This window comes from Biomphalaria glabrata, chromosome 5 (assembly GCF_947242115.1).
Source record: "Biomphalaria glabrata chromosome 5, xgBioGlab47.1, whole genome shotgun sequence".
In the NCBI taxonomy this organism is placed as follows: domain Eukaryota; kingdom Metazoa; phylum Mollusca; class Gastropoda; family Planorbidae; genus Biomphalaria; species Biomphalaria glabrata.
The window spans coordinates 23,455,982-23,477,132 of NC_074715.1; the positions used below are offsets into that span (position 1 = coordinate 23,455,982).

A 21,151-nucleotide genomic window follows, 5' to 3' on the forward strand; every position below is an offset into this window, starting at 1 on the left:
TTTTGCTTGCTATAGGAGCATTTTGACAAATTATATTCAGACATCCTTTTTGATAAGACGATTTCTATTTGATTTAGATCATAGACATAGGCTATGTCTATAATCTACATCAGATTCTAAATCTATAGATAGATCTAGTCTAGTTCAATAGATCTATGAATTTCGGATGCTAATATTTAAAAGCCAATGTAATTTTGGTTGTATTGAGTATAGACTATAGACAGTATTCCAACCGGAAGTTTCGCTTTTTAAAATGTTTTTCAGTGTCTATGCTTTTCTTGTAAAGGTGGCGCATGCGTTTGAATTTAACTAAAAATGATCTAGACTAGATCTAGAGAAAAGACCAAAAGTCCTAAGCCGTAGAGAAAATGATTTAGACATGGTTGAATTTGTATTCATAACAAGACAATCTACAAAACATGGTTTCATTAACGAATAATTGGTTTAAATCTGAGGTATAATTTTTAAATTTACTAGACTAGAATCACTAAGTTAAGACTAAGAATGAATCTAGTGACTCTTAGTCTTAGACTCTAACTCTATCACTCTAGTGTCTCTAGCTGAGATCTATCTAGATCTAGATATCTTAGAATATCTAGTCTTAGGTCTTAGACTTAGTCTATATTAAATATATTAATCTATTATGATAAATAATAATTAGATCTAACATAATATTAAATATAATCATAATGTCAATAATGATTATAATCATGATTATTATCATAATGATAATGATAATCTAAGTCTTAAAGTCTGTGTAGTGTAGAATAGAGTTATAGACATGTAAATAGATTATAGATTCTAGTAGAATAACTTCAATAAGTAGATCTACTTAGACTACTAGAGTACTAGACTAGTAACTATTAAACTAGAGAAGTACTTGTTTAAAGTTACTACTACAGTAGTGAGTAGATTCTTATATTTATTATAATTTATATCTGAACACCGACTTTCGTCCGGGAACTTGGTCAAATTTTTTTTTCTTTCTAAAAATAAAAATAGTATGTTCGAGAACTCCAGTTACGATAAAATGTCCATTAAACATCAAAATACCCATTGGAATCAAACACCCCTTAAAAACCCTCTAATAATTTATATTCATGGGGTCAATAGACACCATTTTTAATAGAGCACACGTGTGTCCCCATATATCTAGAAGCCTAATAATCTAATTTCATCTTGATAAGACAGTATTCAACATTAAAAATAGCACTAAGCCTAACATAAGCTCCTCTTCCCAAAAGGTAAAAAAATGTACTTTGTTATGAATTTGAACCTTGCTATTATTAGAAAATCAATCAAACACACGAAGAAAGTAAACGAAAATGGTGCATGTGCGGTGCATGTGCAGTAGCAATGTAGTATTTTTGCTGTCATCTTCAAAATAAATAAGATTTCATAATAATATATATATGAAAAAGAAGCCTACTCTAACGCAGGGAAAGGAATCCAATGGACTTTCACACAAAAGCTGGAAGATCTGGAATTGGCTGATTACATAGCTCTATTTAGACTATTATCACTCAGACTACAGGATATGCAAGAAAAGGTCACAGCTTTAAGCGAAGTAGGAAAAAGAGTAGGCCTCAAAATAAACCACCAAAAAACTAAAGTACTTAAAGTAAACAATAAACAAATTGGAGACATAGTACTGGATTCTCAGACAATAGACCAAGTAGAAAATTTTATATACCATGGGAGTGTAGACAGTATATCAGGTGGAACAGATGAAGACATTAAACGCTGTATAAATCTAGCGCGTCAGACATTTATACAGCTTAAACCAACCTGGAAATCTTACATCTCAAACAAGACTAAACTAAGAATCTTTAACTCTAATGTCAAGGCTGTCTAACTGTATGGTTCTGAAACATGGAGAACAATTGAAGCCACAACAAAAAAAATACAGACCTTCATCAACAGATGCCTGAGAAATATCCTAAAAATACACTGGTATGACAAAGTAGAAAACACCAAACTGTGGGACTGTGGTCAGAAAAATATAGAAGTGCAGATCTTAGGAAGTGGATATGGATTGGTCACACCCTTAGAAAAGATACCAGCAACAGAGCTAGACAGGCCTTAGAGTGGAACCCCCAGGGAACAAGACGCAGAGGAAGACCAAAAAGAACATGGCGACGCATTGTACTTGAAGAAGCAGAGAAGACCGGGAAGAGCTGGGACACCATCAAAAAGCTAGCAAGAGACAGTGGAGAGTGGCGTGTTTTTGTCGAGGCCCTATGTTCCACGAGGAACTCAAAGGAGTGATGATGATGATAATAATATCGTAGGGTGTACGAGAATTACCGAGTTTTGGAGGTGTTCGATAGATGTAAGCTACTCTATATTTTTAATTTATTATTTACTAGTTGACCGGTGGTATAGCATACTCAGTGATACTGATATGCCGCTATTTTGCAGGGACGGCCTTAGACCACTGCAACTTATGCGATCGAAGTGGGCCCCGCACTTTCATAGGATCCGCGCTAATTGTAGATGTATTTAAATGGTTAAATTTTATAACTTATAACAGATTTCCCTTGATCTCCTGAAATTGCAAAATGTAAAAAAAAAGTCCTGGAAATATCTGGAAATTGTTAAAATCTTTAGAAAACTCATACAAATCTCCTGAAATATATTGACAAATATTTTCATTTTGGGGTGTCATTCAATATGGAAAACGACAATCCTACATGCAATAAAAAAAAATGGCATTATCCCGTAATTTTGGTGAAAAAAACTTCTCACGGCTCAAACTAATGAAGAATTACTTGAGGATTGAAACATTTGGTAATTCTTGCTATTGAGCGTTATCTTTGTAAGAAATAGAATTTTTATGATATACTGTATGACTTCGCTACATGTAAGGCTTGTTAAATAATTCTGTACGTAGTAAAGAATTAATAAAATGCAAAGACGAATGTATTTTCTAATATAAACTCTTAATTTCAATGTATAATCTGTATCCCTACCCAAATTTGGCCCCCTGAAATCCGTTTCACATAGGGCCCAACAGCGGTTGAGTCCGGCCCTGCTATTTAGTGACGGGTGAATGCACGGGGCAGAAATTTTTAAAAAGTGATCTTTCCATTACTTGTTGGTCACATCGATTAAGTCTGGCCCTGCTGTTTTTGATGGGGGAATAGTTCTTCCCCCCCCCCCCCTTTTTTTTTTCGTAGGGTAACTCTAGTCCGACTTGCAGAAATAAAAGAGGTATCTTTCTTTTACTTCTTGTCCAAACTCTTGAGCCATGAAGAGAATTATATATATATATATATGTATATAGATTAAAAATATTTAAAATATTTTAGATTCTAGATCTATTATAATCTTTATAAATATAATAATAATATACTAGATCAAAGATCTATATGTCTACTAGTTCTAGATCTATATATAGATCTATATTTAATAATATTTACTTTATAGTAGTTTATAGACAGTCATTATAGACTATTTACTAAATAAGTAAATTATATAGTATATTATGAATATTATCTGACACTATTGAACGAGATTAGAATCTAATATTAATATAACTTAGTGGGTTTTGAGTAGTTTTAACCATAGACTAGACACTAGAGTGATAGACATAGATAAGATGATAGTGCAGCACAGGTTTCTGCTCCTATACATATAATTATAATATAAATCAGGCTTAGCCTTAAGCCTACTAAAGTTCTTACTCTCAGACTGCAGATCTAGTCAATTATTATTTTAATTATATTGACTAGTAGATGATAGATCTAGAGTGAATCCAAATATCTTATAATGCTGGCTGATCTAAATTATTCTAGATCTACCTTTTTTTTCTATGTTTGGGGCGCTGCAAGCCAAAGGTTGAAAACACTAGTTCAGAAATTACACTAGAGTCTACATTCATGTCAAATTTACGAATAGAAAGTAATTGTTCAGATTAAGACAAAGTTCAAGATATAGAGATCTATTGATCTATATCAAGATCTAAATCTGTCACTAGTCAGTGTTAGAACAAAAAACAACTAAATCTTAAATGTCTTTGTCTTCTTTGGCTATTGCATACTTTCCCACTGCCAAAGCATTAATAAGTGATCATTTGACATGCCCTTAATTTATCTTTAGTTTGTCATAAAAATTATTTTAATTGAAGTAGATCTAGATTTAAAAAAAAAAACATTTAAAATTTTTTAAAATTCCATTCTTGTTATAATATTGTGCATAGGTGCTGTTCTGGAGAAGTTTAGCAAGTTTAATTTGGTCAGGATTGCTTGTTCCAATTTTTATACTCCTATTTGTCTCATTGTCTGGGCTCTCTATAATCCACCCCCTACAGTGGTTATATGGTAAGTAATACCAGATTACTTTTGAATTTCACATTCTCTTACAATTACAGAGTTGAAAGTATTAACTGTTATTAACATTTAAAAAACATCGATGAATTACTGAGTCTTTTTTTTTACATCTACATCATTTTCTTTTATTGGGTCTGGACCATTTGATGAAGGATAAAGACTTACTTTACTGTTTTCCACCCTACAGTTTTGATCCCACTCAATGTTTCTTTTTACTTTTCTTCCTTTGATAGAGATTATTTATAGAGAGTAAATAATGAAAACAAAATGGTCTAACTTTCAAGCTGGCACTGGTTATGGGATGAAACTGGGTATTGGGTAAGAGTTGAAAACTGCTGATGAAAATGCATGGCATACAAAAATGTATTGTTGAACTCTTGTCAGGCTTATCTTGAGCTAAATTAGCTGAGCCAGTGTATGAATAAGGAGGTTGAAAAGAGAGAAGTTATTTCTAGACTGAATAAAAGGATAACTTCTCCATGTCTTGTGTAAATCTGAGATATTAATATCACTTATGTCTCGCTCAGTATCTTTACTATTGCTTAAAAAATCAATTAATAGCTGCCAATATTTACTTCAAGTAAATTCTCATGTAGACTTGCTTGCATTTCAGATTCTCTAACTGTTCCATTTGGTTCATCATTTTGGTTGACAACATTTGTTGTTGCAACTTGCTTGTTATTAATATCTTGGTTTTCTCTTTCTCACTTTTCAGGTAAGGATTTATACATTTTCTAAAGCATATTATTTTGCTCTTATTGTAAAACTTCACGTTGCTAGAAATCTAATTTTGTGATTCCTATTTAAAAAAATGTTTTCTTTCAGTTGTTGCAGATGTTAATGCCACACCTCTGAATGCTTTTGCTGCTTTGTTTTGTTGGTCTCGACTTCCACTCCTAACTGTCAGCCTTCTTTGTGGTGCTGTAACTACATGGAGTTTAACAAGAATTTTGGGAAGCCAATACAAGTCTTTCACTCAAGTTAAGATCATAGATAGAGTGTGAGCATTTTAAGTTCTGCTTTATTTATATATTTATATATTATATATATATAAATCAAATATTTAGTTAAACTGAATTGAAATATAATTAAGTATTCTTTGACCTTAAATATAATAAACAAGGTTACAAAAGACAGTTTGTGTGGAAACACAAACTCAAAATCGGCCCCCGAAGTGGTCCACCCAGGCAGCTTCAATATTTTCAGAAAGAACATCCAAATGAAATTATATCAAAGACAAATGAGAGATAAGAATGGAGAAAGAAGGTTAACAGATCTTGTGTAGGTGAAAGTGAATGTAAAGTTAGATGTGAACCTGGCCTAACTAGTTCCCCTTTTAGACCTTGTGGTCTATAGGGCAGATGATGTAAAGTTCACCTGTTTTTGTGGCCTACTGTTAGCGAGGGTGTCATGTAGCCAGCACAACGACCAACCGCCCATACTTTTCCCCAACTAATGTCAGGTACCCATTAGAGCTGAGTGGACTCAGAGGCGCCCAAAGATTCCAAAGTTGAAAATCCCAGTCTTCACCAGGATTCGGAAGTCAAGCGCTTTACCGCTCAGCCACCGTGCCTCCCCTGGCCTAACTGATGTCTTATAATTGATCTAATTGTTTTGAAAAGGCTCAATCTCTTATTCGAATCCTCAAAAAAAAAATAATTTCCGCAATAAAAAAATGTTCAGAAAAATGAGATTTATAAGATTACTATTTATTTTAAATTGGGTCTAACTTATAATGCATACTAATTAGCTTTTTCTCTTTAAAAAACTGCTTGCATAACTGATTTTAAAAATTAGATTTTTTACTTTCAGAAAAAAAAAAGTAGCCATTGCATCAGATCTTGGAATGGTCTAAAATATTGTGATGTCGGATTTTCAATATCTTTTCTAGTTTACGAGATCTAAAAGGGATGGACGGACAGATATTTCACACAAAACTAATAGCGTCTTTTCCCCTTTCGGGAGCCGCTAAAAATATAGGTTTGGGGTACAAATATAAGTAGTCATCCTTATTCTTCTTAAACTAAAGAATATTTTGATACTTCATTTTCTTTTCTATGTCGAACCATTGTCAGACTTTGAAATTTTGGCCTATATGTGTCCTAATAGCATAAACTACTCTAAATGGTTTTAGATTTTAGGATTGTAGTTGTTGATAGTTTGTAGTTCATAATTTCTGATATTATTTCTGAAAATATTGAAACCTGCCTTTTTATCTGCCTAAGCTGAGTTCTTCAGACTAATTTTGAGTTTGTGTTTCCATTTTGAGGCAAAAATTTAAACAAACAATGAAGCAGCTTTTTGAATAACTTAAAATTTTTGTGTTTAATGAATCAACTATTTTCATTCAGTAAGCGCATTTTTTAATTATATTTTAATTACAAACATGAAAAATGAGATTGGTGATTGTTTTAGAACAAAAGTACTTGTTTTTAAATCTGTTGTGTAAAACTGTTAACTCTTTGATTCAAACATCCTTCATTATTAATCTGGGGTTCCTTAGTCAGTATTGATTTTCCCTCTAGTCATTGAGGTTGTATGTAACATTGTTTCATTTTGTATCTTTCAGTGAGCTACAAGCATTAAATGAATACAATTTTTTCCTTACTCTAAATGGCATAGTTTCTGCTGGCTATGCTCACTGGTTGTTTTTTCTTTCTCACCAGTATTACCTTCAATTTTTACATGTTCAGGTATGTTACACCCAAAAAAAAAAAAAAAAAGCTTAAATACTTATTACAATTTTAATTTTTATCTGAGATTATAATTTTACAAAATAATTAAGTTATTGGATCAGCTGTATAACTCTTTTGGTAGCTACTTTTGCAATTTTGTAAAATAATTTAGTGCTTATTAGTTATTACTCATTAGCTTTAAAGACCAACTGAAGAGGTTTTGGGGTCAGACGCGGAAACCGGTGTTATACTTTTTTTTAGATTTATAATGCTTAAAAAAACATACATACGAAATTTTAGACATATATTCTTTGTAATTATTTAGATATATAAGCAATTTAATGTGAATTTTAGGGACTATTAAATTTCACAATCTCGAAGCCATTCGAGATCAGTATTTCCCAGACAACCAAGGTCGATGACATAGTTTAAGGGAAATTAGGTCAAATTTGTCAGTTTATGGCTTAGCGTATTTCCTTATTCCTTTTTACAGGAATGCTAGTTTCTAAAAAGAAAGGCGACTAAAACACGCCAATTTATAAAAAGTGGATGTTAGAGTTGGGGAAATTAGATCAAATCACGCAATTTATGGCTTTGCATGTTAGATCTACTGTTTGTCGGCTTATTCTTGATCTAGTCAAGCGAACAGCGTTTCAGCCCACGCAGTACCGCGAGCCTCAGTTCACATGTTTCGTTTTAGTCAAGTTACGCAATTTATGGCTTATGTTACTGCTTCAGGCTTATTCTAGTTCTAGATCTACTGCTTTTGATCAAGAGCAGAGTTCTTTTCTCAGATCATTAATGATGTACGAAGTAGACCTAAATTTAGATCTAAATCCAATTAGATGAAGTCTAGATCTAGTAATAGTAGTATTGGATATTTAGAGATAAGACCTATCTATTTAGACTGATCCGATCGAGGTGCTGGGCCTAGACCTAGAAAAACAAAGTTTAAAATTATATACTCTATCTATACACTTAATAGTGATTATTAACCTATAGTCGTCCCTAAATAGGCCCAATTTCCCAATATAATAGGAAAAAAAACAATTATTACATTGTGAATGTTGAGCTCATTCAATGTAGTTATTGTAGTATACGATTATATTTAGTTTGAATCTAGAGTCACAACCCCGTACAAAACTAGGCAAATAGCTTTAACTTAAACCTTAACTTACTTACTTAGACTTAAAAGTAGTCTGATTTAGATCTACTTGTAAAAAAAGTACTAGATCTAAATTTCTAAAAACTAATCTATAAGGCAAAAATTAGACCTAGATGTACCAATTCTATAATATTATTAATATACGAAATATGGATTTTATTACACTCTTATTTAAATATATTCGTACCGTATATTCGGGCCTAGATTCTATATACTTACATAGTTCTATAAATATATATCTAAAAATTACGCTTGACACATTTGTTGATTGGAATAGAATCATTAGATTATTAGTTAAGTTAGCAAGTTAATCTGTAACTGTAGGTAACAAAGTTTTAAATTGTGTTTAGACTATAAATGAAAGAGATTATCCTACTGGAGAAGGAGTTGTCGTTTTTTTCTTTTCTCTGGGAAGTCAGGGAAGTGGAAAATAAATTATAGTATCAATATAACGTTAAGTAATGCATATAGGCTACTGTTGATGTAACTCATTTTATTAAATTTTAGTAACCCAATTATTGCCAGTTAATCACTGAATATATATATTTTTTTTATTGTTATTAAAAAATGCAGAGCTATTCATAATTTAAAGTGTTTAATAAATAAGGCTGGCAGTCGAGTCGAAAGATTAATGAGAAATGCGGTATTTTCCATGGCTACGCAGCCCCAGCTGCAAACTAGATATTTTGCCGCGTCCAGCGAAGACATAACCATATTCAGCTGGTGGTCAATTTAAATGTTCTTTACGACGTCTACGTCTTCCCTCATCAGTGGATTTTCTTTTGGCCTCTAATATGTATTCCACGTTGCAATTTCTAATAAATAGCATCATTCGAAGAATCTAAATCCAACTTATTTTTTAAAAATGTAACCCCTTTACAGATCAAGTCATCATTGCAATGGACATTCAGATCTGCATTAACATAAAAATGATCAAAATTTGAATAGGTTTCGAAGCGCAGAAAGTTGTGTGGTTTGCATTCCGAACTGTCTTCTCTGTGGTCTCAGGTTCAAACACTGACCACTGCCATTAACTAACATCCTGCTGGAGTTTTGGGCTATGACTTATTAATATTAAATCCTGATTCGAAACTTTGTCTAAACCTAGCAAGTGAAAAGGAACATACTAAAATAATGTTGTGTGTATAATGAAGAACTCTATTAAAATGTGATTTTGTATTTAAATTTATTGGTATTTATTATATAAAATTAAATATAAAATAAAATTGTAGAATGTTTCTGTGATTTGTTTCACAGGGAATATTGTATTTCCAAAATGATGAAAGATCCATCTAGTAAACTTGTCTGTATGCCACATGTCATATATGTTTTCTGTAAAATAGATTTTTAAAAATTTATTGATTAACATTTATACTTAATTATGTATACATATATAGAACTAGTGGTTATATATATATATATATTATATATAATGTTATACTGATTATCTGATCTAACATCAACATCTAACTCTTATTGTTCTTAATAATAATAAATTACTCTACTCTAGGTCCAGGCAATCTAATATATATAAGACCAGGGCCGGTCTTAAGCCACTGCAACCTATGCGGTCGCAGTGGGCCCTTCACTTTCATAGGCTTTGTCCTAATTTTAGGTTTAATAGTTAAATTGCAATATATATATATATCGGTATATATAAAACCTGGAAATCTCATAAAAATCTCCTGAAAAATAGACAAAATTGTGGGTGTCATTCATTCCGGAAAACGCTAATCCTACGCGCGATAAACGAAATAAGACATTGTCAGCTTTCATGTACTAAAATGTAATAATCAGGCAAATTTTCACTTTAATCAGAAGTTTCCATACTTTATTTACTTTAATAGAGTGACTGGCATTTTAATATGCCATAGGTTGCAAAGTTCGTAAAGTAAAGTTAATTTGATCGTAATATTGTACTTAGTAAAGATTTAATAAAATTCAAAGTCGAATTTTTTTAAAATACGAAATCTTAATTTTCACTTATTATCCTTATTCCCACCCAGACTAGGCCTCGCGCAATCAGTTTCACATAGGGCCCCGCAATCGTTAGGACCGACCCTGTTTAAGTTTAAGACTTAAAGAAATGTCACATGTGTTTAGTAAAAATCTGTATTTTATATCTATATTATAAAGTAGAATGTGAGGGGTATGTATGTATGTATGTTACTTATAGACATCAAAACCGCTTGACCAATCTTGATAAAACTAGGCAGGAATGTTCCTTTGGTACCAACTTAGACCGTAGTGTATGTATTGTAGCCCTAAAACAAACTTAAGACCCTCAAAAAAAAATAAAGTTGTCCGACTCTATTACAGCTATAGTATTTTATGGATCTAGGCCATGTCTACAATGTTGACATGAGAAAAGATAGAAAGGATTTAGACCTAGATCTAATTTTAAGAAATACACTTTGCGCAGATAGTTTTTTACTTTGACACATGAAAAGACAAAAGAAGATCCATTGATTTCATTATATAATAAAATTAACCTTCAATTTTGTGTTTCAAAAGCATTTTTTACATTAATTAGTTCCTTATATCTGTGATTACAGATTTCCTGACGAACATTCTTTCATTAGACAATTCAGTAATGAATCGCGTACTAAATATTAATTCGTTTAATTGTTTACTTTATAATCCCATCCCTAGATCTAAAACTCTAATTCAACTCTAAGATGATAAAACTTCTCTTCGCACAGATAGTTTTATACTTTAACACATAAACATATTAATTAAAGTCCATTCATTTCATATTTTGATCAAATAAACATTCAAATTTGGTTTTCTAAAGCTACATTCGTTTACGAAAGCTGCGAAGCCGAGTTAAAGGCCTAGATCTATATTCATTCATGAATCGCGTACTAAAAATTATTTCGTTTTATTGTTACTTTATAATCCCATTTATTTAACAAAGCTATCGCTCTTTTCGTTTTTAATAGATAAGAATGTATCGACTTCGGGTAAACCATTTTCGCAAAACTAATTTTATTTTCGTAGCGAAAGAGAAATAACTTGAAAGGATCATTAGCTACGTTTAACATACATCTAAATCCAATCCACTAGATTATTCAAAAGCAAATGTTTTAATTAAAAAAAAAATTGGATTTAAGCCTATTAGCTATTTTTACATTGACACATTCGCTTTACTTATTACATTATTATTTCGTTTAATTGTTTACAAAACTCTCTCAGTGACTATATCGACAGTAATGCGCAAATAAAGACCCGCGGGTCGCGGGTAACATATGTCTAGTTACCAATATAAATGATGACTTATTATTTTTTTAGATCTAAAGTTTAGCCTTATTAATAAGTATAGTAAGGGCTAGTAAAGAGTATAAATATATTCTATATAGATTTAGCTTAGGCTTTAGGTTTAGTCCTTGACTATTATAATATTATATTTATATCTATGAATAATCTTTATGCTATTGCTAGGACACTACTCACTAGGTTTTACTATTACAGAACAGAGATATACAAATTCAAGCATTAAAAAATGTTGGCGACTGGGCTTAGACTTAACATAGAGGCTAGTCTAGATTGCTCTAGATCTACTTAAATTAGTTAAATCTAATAGTTTATAAACTATTACTAGTACTACTAGTAGTATTACTACAATTAGTACAAGAATAATACAAGTCAAGTGACTAGTAAAAGTGTTAGAAGGCCTAGCTAGAATTAGAGATATATGAAAATATAGAAAATAATATAGATAGATCTAACCATTTAGTTTTGTTATAATAAAAATTATAATAGACTAATAGTTAGTACACTATTAGTATACTAGTACTATTAGACTTAGTATAGTCCTATAGTCTAAGTCAAAGTATAGTAAACCTAGACCTAGTCCTAGATGATCTACTAGTACTTGATGATACTAGAGACTACTACTAGAGTCTAGTAGAGTAGACTAGATCTAGTCAATCTTATCTAGCGACAATCTACAATCTACTAGTCACTAGTCCTATTATAATCTATCTATAATTATATTAATTCTGCTCTAGAATATATTTTGAAAAAGTAGAAGAGTTCTCTTCAGGGCATTTTGGTGCATCCCATGATAAGTATCATTTAAAATTGTTGGACAGCTAGATTTAGATATGTTTATCATCTGAATCGCTATCAATAACGTATCCAGCCATGTCTATTTTTATTTACATTTTCTCAGTCCATTACAATACGTCACTTCCGGTTTCGGCCATTGAAGCTGATTTTCAAATCTCGTTATTTTGTCCACTTTCAAATTACTTTTTCTAATATAAATACGCTTTTCTAAAATCTCACATTTTTAGGAACTAACTTTGATGCTATCTACTATCTAAATCAATCGCTATCTCAATTTCGAAAAAAACCTCTTCAGTTGGTCTTTAAGAGTGATAATGGGTTTATAAAATGGACATTTCAAAGTGTGCATATGAGTGGATGGAGAAGATGTAAAGCTCAACTTTTTCTAGGCTAAGAATTAGTAAAGGTTTCATGTGGTCAGCTCAATGACAACCACTTTACTTTCTCAAATTGTCATGTATCTTCTAGAGTTGGGTGGATTCAGTATCATCCTTTAAATTTGTATTAGGTGTAAAAAGTCCTGAACGGACATTTCAAAATTTACTCAGCTGCCGCCCCTGAAAACAGAGTATTTATGCACTTGCTTGCATAATCTTACTTCCATAAAGTAAGAGGAATAAACAAACAATTGTGAGTTTGATACTTTCATCAGTTTTAAAGCCTGATAGACCATTTGGGTCCCACAATTGTTTATTGCCTTCCTTAGGGCATCATCTGTATGTTCCTAATTTCTTGATCTCTCTCTCCTAGTATTGTTTCTTGCAATATCCACCTGTATTTGCATTTTTTTTCATAATAGTCAAGCACCTCCTTATTTGGCCCAAAAGATTTTCAATTCTGTGACTAACTTACCCATTTTCAATGTAGAGTCTGTAAATGATGCCTGAAAACTTCCTAGAGCATCTCATCTTTGTATATAGAACATTCCTTTCAAACTCTGCTGCTAGAATCCAAGACTTTTTAGAATTGTACTGAAAATGTAAACTATTTTTATTGCCAGACCAAGTTTTTTTAGTATATATTATCGTCTTTGTAGCCTTCACATTTTGTGTTATTGTTAAAACTAAAACCAGTAAAATTATATTTTTTTTCTCTAGAAATTCAAATTGTTCCACATTAGAAGTGATGCATTAGATCTTCTTTTATCTTGTACATGGCAGTCTTTTCAAGTTGTCAAATATTACTTTATTTTGTATTTATTGTTTGGTAAGTATTGCAAACTATTTTATGCATTAGAATTAATATTCTTTTTCATGCTTTTATATGATTCTAGGCTTTTAGTTTTGATTAACTTAATGAAAATTCTTGAACTTTGTTTTTGATTTAGGTGAATTGTTCAAAAGCTGGATTAGTAATTCTTTCACCATTGTTATCAAGTATGTTTCATTTTGAATTTAGCTTGACATAGAATTACTAAGATGAAGAATTAGAATAGTTCTTGCCATAAGATAAAGTTAAATACAAATGTTTTACAAAAAAAAAAATCATTTTAGTTTCATTTGACATGGGTCCTTGAAATGTAAATAACAAAAGGTAGAATGCTGCAAAGATTCTTAGAAAATGTAATGCTTCTTGGACTTTGTGTGTATTTCAGCACTGAGGTCATGCAACTGAATTCTTTCTTGGGTTTATTAAACTTCAATCTTATGTGGCAGACATATTTGTGTACATTTTTTATCCTTTTCTCCTGGTCCATTGCAAGAGCAATAATCAGAATATTCTTGAAAGATGTAAGTCATTTGCCTTTTGTTTTTGCATGCACAAATTATAAGACTTTTGTTTCAAAATACTAAACTTAACACAAAAGATTTGTTTTTCTTTTTTATTCAATATTTCTTTTATACGTTCCTAGATATTTAGTTATATAACATTAATCTATTCATTTCTATTTTCAGCAAATGGAATTTCTCATTTCTCCTGTATTGGAAAAAGATAAAGATCATACTCTGCCTACAGCACTAGTGTGTTCTGCTTCACCTCTTTTACAGGTTCTTTTCTTCTCATCTATTTTCATTATCTCGTATTATCAATTGTACTAGCTTAGCTATGAAGAAAAATAGTCCCTCTGACTATTCCTGGGCTTCTCAGTTCCATATCTAGATGTTTAGTCCTTAAAACATTCCATTACTTTTTCATTGACGGTTAGAGAGTTGGCGTGCGTGCATGGGTCCGCATGGCTGGGAGACAGAGAATTATATATACAGATTAAATTTCACGGTGTAACTCTGGCTCAATGGGTAGCATTGTTGGTATACTGAGCTGACAGTGCCAAAGTAGGAGTTTGATACCCCCTGGCATAAACAAACAAAAATGTTTTTGTTTAATTATCTTAAAAATATTTTATTTATTTTGAGTTGTATAATGGAGGAATTGTCTTTTTAAAAAATGATTTTTTTTTTAAATGTCTTTCTTGTTAGCATTTAGCTTTTTTGGATCTGAGTCAATTGGCTAGATTCTCATCATCGAGGCGACAAGAACTTGTAAGTCTGAGTCAACCTGGTGGTCATCCACGGACTTGGGTAGCTGTTAGTTCATCTGCTTTGGGCATAATCAATGAACTAATTGACAGTGTGAAGGAAGAAAATTGGTCAATTTTGTCAAAGGTCAAATCACAAGGTCAATGTAGCAATGAACCCACAGTTTCAGCCAGTAAAGGTAGTCCTCTTATAGTTACAATTATCCCAATGACTTACTGCTGGTATAAGCAGAGTTTGAAAACTCTTTAAAAAAATACAGTCTATGAAAGAAACAGTGGCAAGCTTTTGTTTATTTCTACCCTTCTGTTTTTTGTTTTTTTTTGTCTTTGCCAATAAAAAATAAAGCTGACCTATTAGATTCTGCTTTTTAGTCTTTTGTAGAATCTTTAAAAAATTAAAGTTGTCTTCATTTCTTTGAATTAGATCTGTTTGAGTGCACCTAGAATGATAGCTTGACATTTGATAATTTTTTTTTTAGTAAATTTTTTTTATTGTCTTTTAACAGAGAGCTTTGGAGTTGATTTGAATGTGTCACTCCATGTATCAAAGGTAAAATTATCTATATGTACTTTTTTTCTCCTACACTTATGTACACATTTCATTCTTTACCTTAAGTTTCACTGAAATAGTTACCAATTAAACTAAAGATTTCTCCAACTAATGTTATCATATTTAATCTCTAGCTCTTTTCTTCCATGAGTTCAGTTCCTGTCATCTCATATCTGGTGACTGAGTATCCAGATGTGATAAGCAGAAGTATTTTTGCATCATGTCAGCTTCAGATCTGGGCAGTGGAAGGTAAGAAATTAAGTATGTCATTTTGAAAGCACAAGTAGAGAAAGCAATATTTTGTACAAAAAAATTAACTTGTATTTTTTGTTTGCTTTCCTAGGCATCTCACACTTAGCATCTAGAGCAATCAATGAAGATAAATATGGTGTTGTACAGAGTTATCTACCCACAGTCTTTTGCACATTATTAGATCTCTATGAGGTATGTTAAGCTACCATTGTGATAGATATTGTATTAAGCTTCAAGCTGGTTAATTTAGTATTTATGACATATAAAGATAATATAGAGAATTTTCTACCCAATCACTATTTCAAATAAGGGGTTTTAAAAAAAGGAGGGGAAAATGTACCAATTGCAGGAGAAATCAAGTACTCGTGTAGTTTGAACAAGAACTACAATGACCATGACTTATGAAATGGACGTGCTAGGATAAGATGGAGATACAATGGCTAAAAGAAACAATTGAGAGGAAGGAAGCTGGTGTTACTTTAAAAAAATAAAAAGAGATTATAACATCAATTAGAATGAAATAGCATTAGCTTAATGGTACCTTGTGCATCAGTGGGTCTTTGGAATTTATAAGTTCAATAATAAGGCTGTATCTGGACTAAGAATATTAAAGTTGTTTTAGTTTTTTTTTTTTTGTTTTTTTTTAAAGCTAATGATTTAACTTTTATTATCCATAGATTTTAGCATTTTATTTATACTACAATGCATTCCTGGGGTATGATTCAATTGTGGGTATCATGGTACGCACCACATTGAATCCATCCAAACCTATAAGAAGAAAAAACAACAAAGCATACCTTTTTGTAAGATCAGTATAACAATGGGTAGGATTGGTTTAACTGCAACAGCATAATATCACAATGAAAACATGATACACCACTTGTAACGTTATATTAAAACATTTTCCCACTCCTAACCCACTGTTTTCCCACATTCTTTTGGAACTAATAACTCTATTGAAAATCTGCTTTCACCATTGCCTTTATCTTGCTTGAAATAAATACAACGACTGTTTTTGGTTCTTTTGTTTTTAAAATTAAATATATACACATTTTTATTTATTTGTCCACCATTTCTAAAACAATATTGGCCTCCTTCAGTCGTGAAACGACTATGGTTCATCTCGAACACTTTTTCATATGGCTGTGGAGCCCTATTTCGGAGAGACACTCCCATCCACATATATTGCATGTCAAGGTGGCTTTCGCTTTGGTGGTAGAGGAGCTGGCCATTTTCCATGTGGCACGCTTTTCTTCAGGAATCGAGGCCCATGTTTTCTCGCTGTCTATAGCTTTCTTGGTCAACGTCCTCTCCAACTAGTGCGGTCTAAGGCTATGTCTTCCCAATGGTCACTATCAATTTTTACTGATTTTAAATCCCTTTTTATCATATCAACGTAACAGAGGTGGTGGCAACCAGTTTTTCTTGAGCCAGACGCAAGTTGCCTGTACAGAATGATTTTCGGGATGCGATTGTCCTCCATCCGTTGAACATGTCCAAGCCAGCGAAAGTGGCGTTGTTTGAGGACCGTAAAGATGCTGGGAAGGCCTGTTCTCATGAGGATCTCAGTATTACACACTCTTTCCATGTTATTTTTAAGATCCTTTGAAGGCAGCGCAAGTGGAATGAGTTTAGTTTTCTCTCTCTGTTTTGTGTTGTAGGTTGTCCACGACTCGCTGTTAAGGACGCATGCCTTGTAGACCTCCATTTTGGTTGCTATGGTGAGCTTCTGGTTTTCCTAAACTCTTGGTCTGAGTCTAGCGAAGGTTGATGTGGCCTTCCCTATGCGTTCTTTTAATCTCCTCTTCTAGTGGTGGATTAGCATTGAAAAGAGTATTCCAAAGAGGGTTGGGGCCAGGACACATCCTTGTTTGACTCCGCTGTTTATACTGAAACTTTTGGAGCAGGCGCTGTTGAACTGTACTGTACCCATCATATTTTGGTGGAAAGAGAATAATATTTTGCAGCTTGGGTGGACAGCCTATTAACTGTAAGATTTTAAAAAGGCCTTCTCTGCTTACTAGATCAGGTCGATGAATGCGATGTACAAAGGCATTCTTTGCTCTCAGCACTTTTCTTGAAATTGACGGATGGAGAAAATTATGTCAATTGTGGATCTCCCTGAGCGAAAGCCGCACTGTGATTCTGGATAGACTCAGCACGTTTTTGTAGCCTGTGAAGTATCACTCGAGCAAAGACTTTGCCTACAATGCCTAGGAGAGAGATTCCTCTGTAATTGTTGCTGTTGCTTCTGTCACCTTTGTTCTTGTACAGGGTGATGATCTTTGCATCCCGCAGATCCTGTGGCACAGCACCTTTTTGCCAACATTTGCAGAGCAGTTCATGTAGAGGTTGGCTTAGTTGGCAATATTAACACATCTTTAATTCTACTTTTATAGTATTTACAGATTTTTTCTGCAATATTGAAACTTTTTCTTGTGTGGCATAAATATTTACTTACTGTTAAGTAAAATCATTGCCCCTATAGAGACAATAAGGATTATTGGAAGATAATAGCATTGTGGGATTATAATTATGTTTAAGCTGTATATGCATTGGGTTGGTGTTTATCTATTATCTTTTGTCCTGTTTAGGTGACAGAGAAACACTTTAAGTTAACAAGTTGTGTTCTCAGAAAATATAATGGCAGTTCTGGAAGTCTTCCTGATGCCTTACTTAGATTCAAGCTACATTTCACAACCAAGACTGCTTTGTATAGATTAGTGGGCACATATAAACAGTATTTAGAGTAAGTACCACTGAAACTAAATCTAGAGGTATTTGCATTTAAACCTTGTAATATCCAAATGACTGTTTAAATCTTTCTTTAGATATCATGCTCTATAATAATAGCTCTTTTTGTTTTACTTAGCTTTTTCAAACATTTTTGACAACCCTAAAATATAACTCTTTTTTTTTTGTTTTGTTTATTTAAGTTTGGAGCAGAAAGCCTTCAATCAAAACTCTTGTCATTATATTCAGATATTGTGCTACATGATGTAATATTTTACTTAATAGTCTAAAACATGGACCATTTGCGATCAAATAAATGAAACTGTACCTCAAATATATAAAGTTTGTTTTCTGGATATTACATAAATTGGTGAAGACTGGGATTTTGAATTCAGGATCTTTTGGCGCCTCTGAGTCCACCCAGCTCTAATGGGTACCTGACATTAGTTGGGGAAAAGTAAAGATGGTTGGTCATTGTGCTGGCCACATGACACCCTCATTAATCATAGGCCACAGAAATAGATGACCTTTACATCATCTGCCTTATAGATCGCAAGGTCTCAAAGGGCAACTAACTTACTTAAATACCTTTTGCTTAGGGTAAAAAATATTAGTGCAAAATTGTAGTTTACTAGAATGGTTACAACTTACTTAGAACATTTCAGTTGAGATCTTGTTGCTCATCATGTATCTTTTGCCATTGCTGTAATTTTAGTTATCTTTGTTCTTTTTTACAGGGATCTTCGACTACATCAAGATTATTACAAAAAGCTTCAACCTTTTATTGATTACTTGGTTTAGTTGTTTGTTGTTTTTTTTTTGTTTTTTTTTTTCATTTTGAACCATACTGTGTTCAATGTTTCTGATAATTTATAAATTGAGTAAAATGTTTTTGATCTTTCAATTTTTGAACTTTAATTTAACAAAATTTAATAAATAAATGATTGTTACAAACAAGTTTATGAGATGTATACTATGAAATGTGGGCATATAACTATTTAGTTTCAGTTTTATTACATAGTGACTCAATTATTGAAGTTTATTGTGTGATTTTGAATCTGCTCTCAATATAAATATTTTTGTTTAGACTCTGTCTAGAACAATAAAAAAAAATAATTTTTTTAGCTCTTCTCTGTCACGAAAAAGAAAAACAACTTGTCGTCATTATGAGCTTTGAACTGATCGGGATTTTGACTCTTAATTTGAAACAAAGATGTATAGATTAATCATTAAAAAATTTCTGGTCGAGTTTGTCTGAAGAGTACTGCAATATTTCAAAACAACCTGTTTTTTTATTTCTGTTTCCAACAACCTATTTGTGAGAAGCAGGATTTTAAAAACTTTGTTGCACTAAAGTGAAAGTGTATATATATCGATAAACAAGCAGCTTAAGAAAGAAAGAAATCTAAATTTAAATAGATTTTGGTTTAACTATTATTATTTTTGCAAAGATAGTATTGACTCACCTTGGCTGGTACGAATTTTAAACACATTCCATTCTCTAATCAAGTTGAAACTTTGCACAATTATTCATTGTTTCTAACAAAACATGAATCGCTATAAAAAAAAGCAAGCCAACTAGTCAATTAAATAATGGTAATTAATTAATTTTGTTTGATATTGAAAAGTGGAAATAAATCTTACAGCATTGAGATATATGGCTGTAAATGTGGAGTTGTTCCTCTTAGATAGTTGCTTGTTTTATTTAAACAAATGGAAAATAATCTGACCTAAAAACAACAAAGGAAGGGTTCATTTAAATGCTCCTACAATGGAAAGTTAAAGAAAACATTTGGACAACACTGTACTGTATGAGTCACTTCAGTATCTTATCTTTGAGAATAATATAAATACGTTGCATTAGATAAACTGGGAAAAAGTATTTTCTTTTGAAGGTCCCTTTGTTATTATTTCACCTAATTATGTGGCCAATAGTTAACAAGGGTATAATGTGACACACAAAGCTACCTACCACCATTACTTTCCCCTAAAAGATGTCTTGATATATCTAGAAATAAATCTCTTGTAGGACATTGTGAACAGCATCTGTATTCTGATTTGTTATACATTATATGTGATTGGCAACTATTTTGATATGGCTTCATTAATGAATTGATATATTTCATATCCATGACATACATATATATTCATACATGGAGGTAAATCAGTAATAGCAAGCTTTTTGGTTTATTTGCTGTACAATTTACGAAGGCATGAAAACATCGATTTGTGTAGTACTTTTCAGCATTGTTAGCCATTTTCACAATGAACTAAACAATGTCAAGGCCGCTATATTTAACGTCAATGTTGTCAACTAAAAAAAAAATGAGCTACAAGCGGAAGATTATAGAAAATTTGAATCTGCAGTGCTAAAAAGTGCAAAATTAATATTATAAAACTTCTAAAAACATGGCGTATCAACAGTCTTTTCTTCTGTTCACCAGATATACACACACACACACACAAAAAAAAGCTAGCTAATTAGATTTTCCACACAGATGAAAACCCCTAGCATAATAAAATTTGACAATAGCAGCACTATGGTACCAAGGTCATTGAGAGAAAAAAGTGAACAAAATATGGTGAAACATAGATAAGCCCAGAGGAGGACACGGACCCGAAACTGACGCCATCACCGAGCAGCGACCATGTACCATTGTAACATCTACTTTGACTTTCAAGTCAGTATTTTTATCTGATTTCTGCATCTCTACCCAGGTCAGTAGTATCTACGGCTACCCCTTCCCCCCCCCCCCCCCCAAAAAAAAAAAAACTATCAGTATTTGTTACGGTCACAATTAGCAAAGACATTTCTTCAGTGAACAGTAGGCCTACCAGGAAGAAGAAGATTTAGAGGAAGACAGAAAGCGATAGGAAGACAACATCAAAGAATGTACA

General features: G+C 32.2%; 1 protein-coding gene across 1 annotated transcript; it reads left to right on the forward strand.

Annotated features, from left to right (window-relative positions):
- The first annotated feature begins 252 nt into the window (after positions 1-252).
- LOC106065460 (nucleoporin NDC1-like) lies at positions 253-19,907 on the forward strand. Its single transcript, XM_056028408.1, has 15 exons — positions 253-455; positions 4,202-4,322; positions 4,945-5,046; positions 5,157-5,331; positions 6,901-7,024; positions 13,340-13,448; positions 13,570-13,618; positions 13,837-13,972; positions 14,138-14,230; positions 14,660-14,897; positions 15,225-15,268; positions 15,403-15,517; positions 15,612-15,712; positions 18,115-18,269; positions 18,991-19,907. Exons 1-15 carry the CDS (start codon positions 420-422, stop codon positions 19,052-19,054), a joined length of 1,662 nt encoding a protein of 553 aa, XP_055884383.1. The 5' UTR covers positions 253-419; the 3' UTR covers positions 19,055-19,907.
- The last annotated feature ends 1,244 nt before the right edge of the window (positions 19,908-21,151 follow it).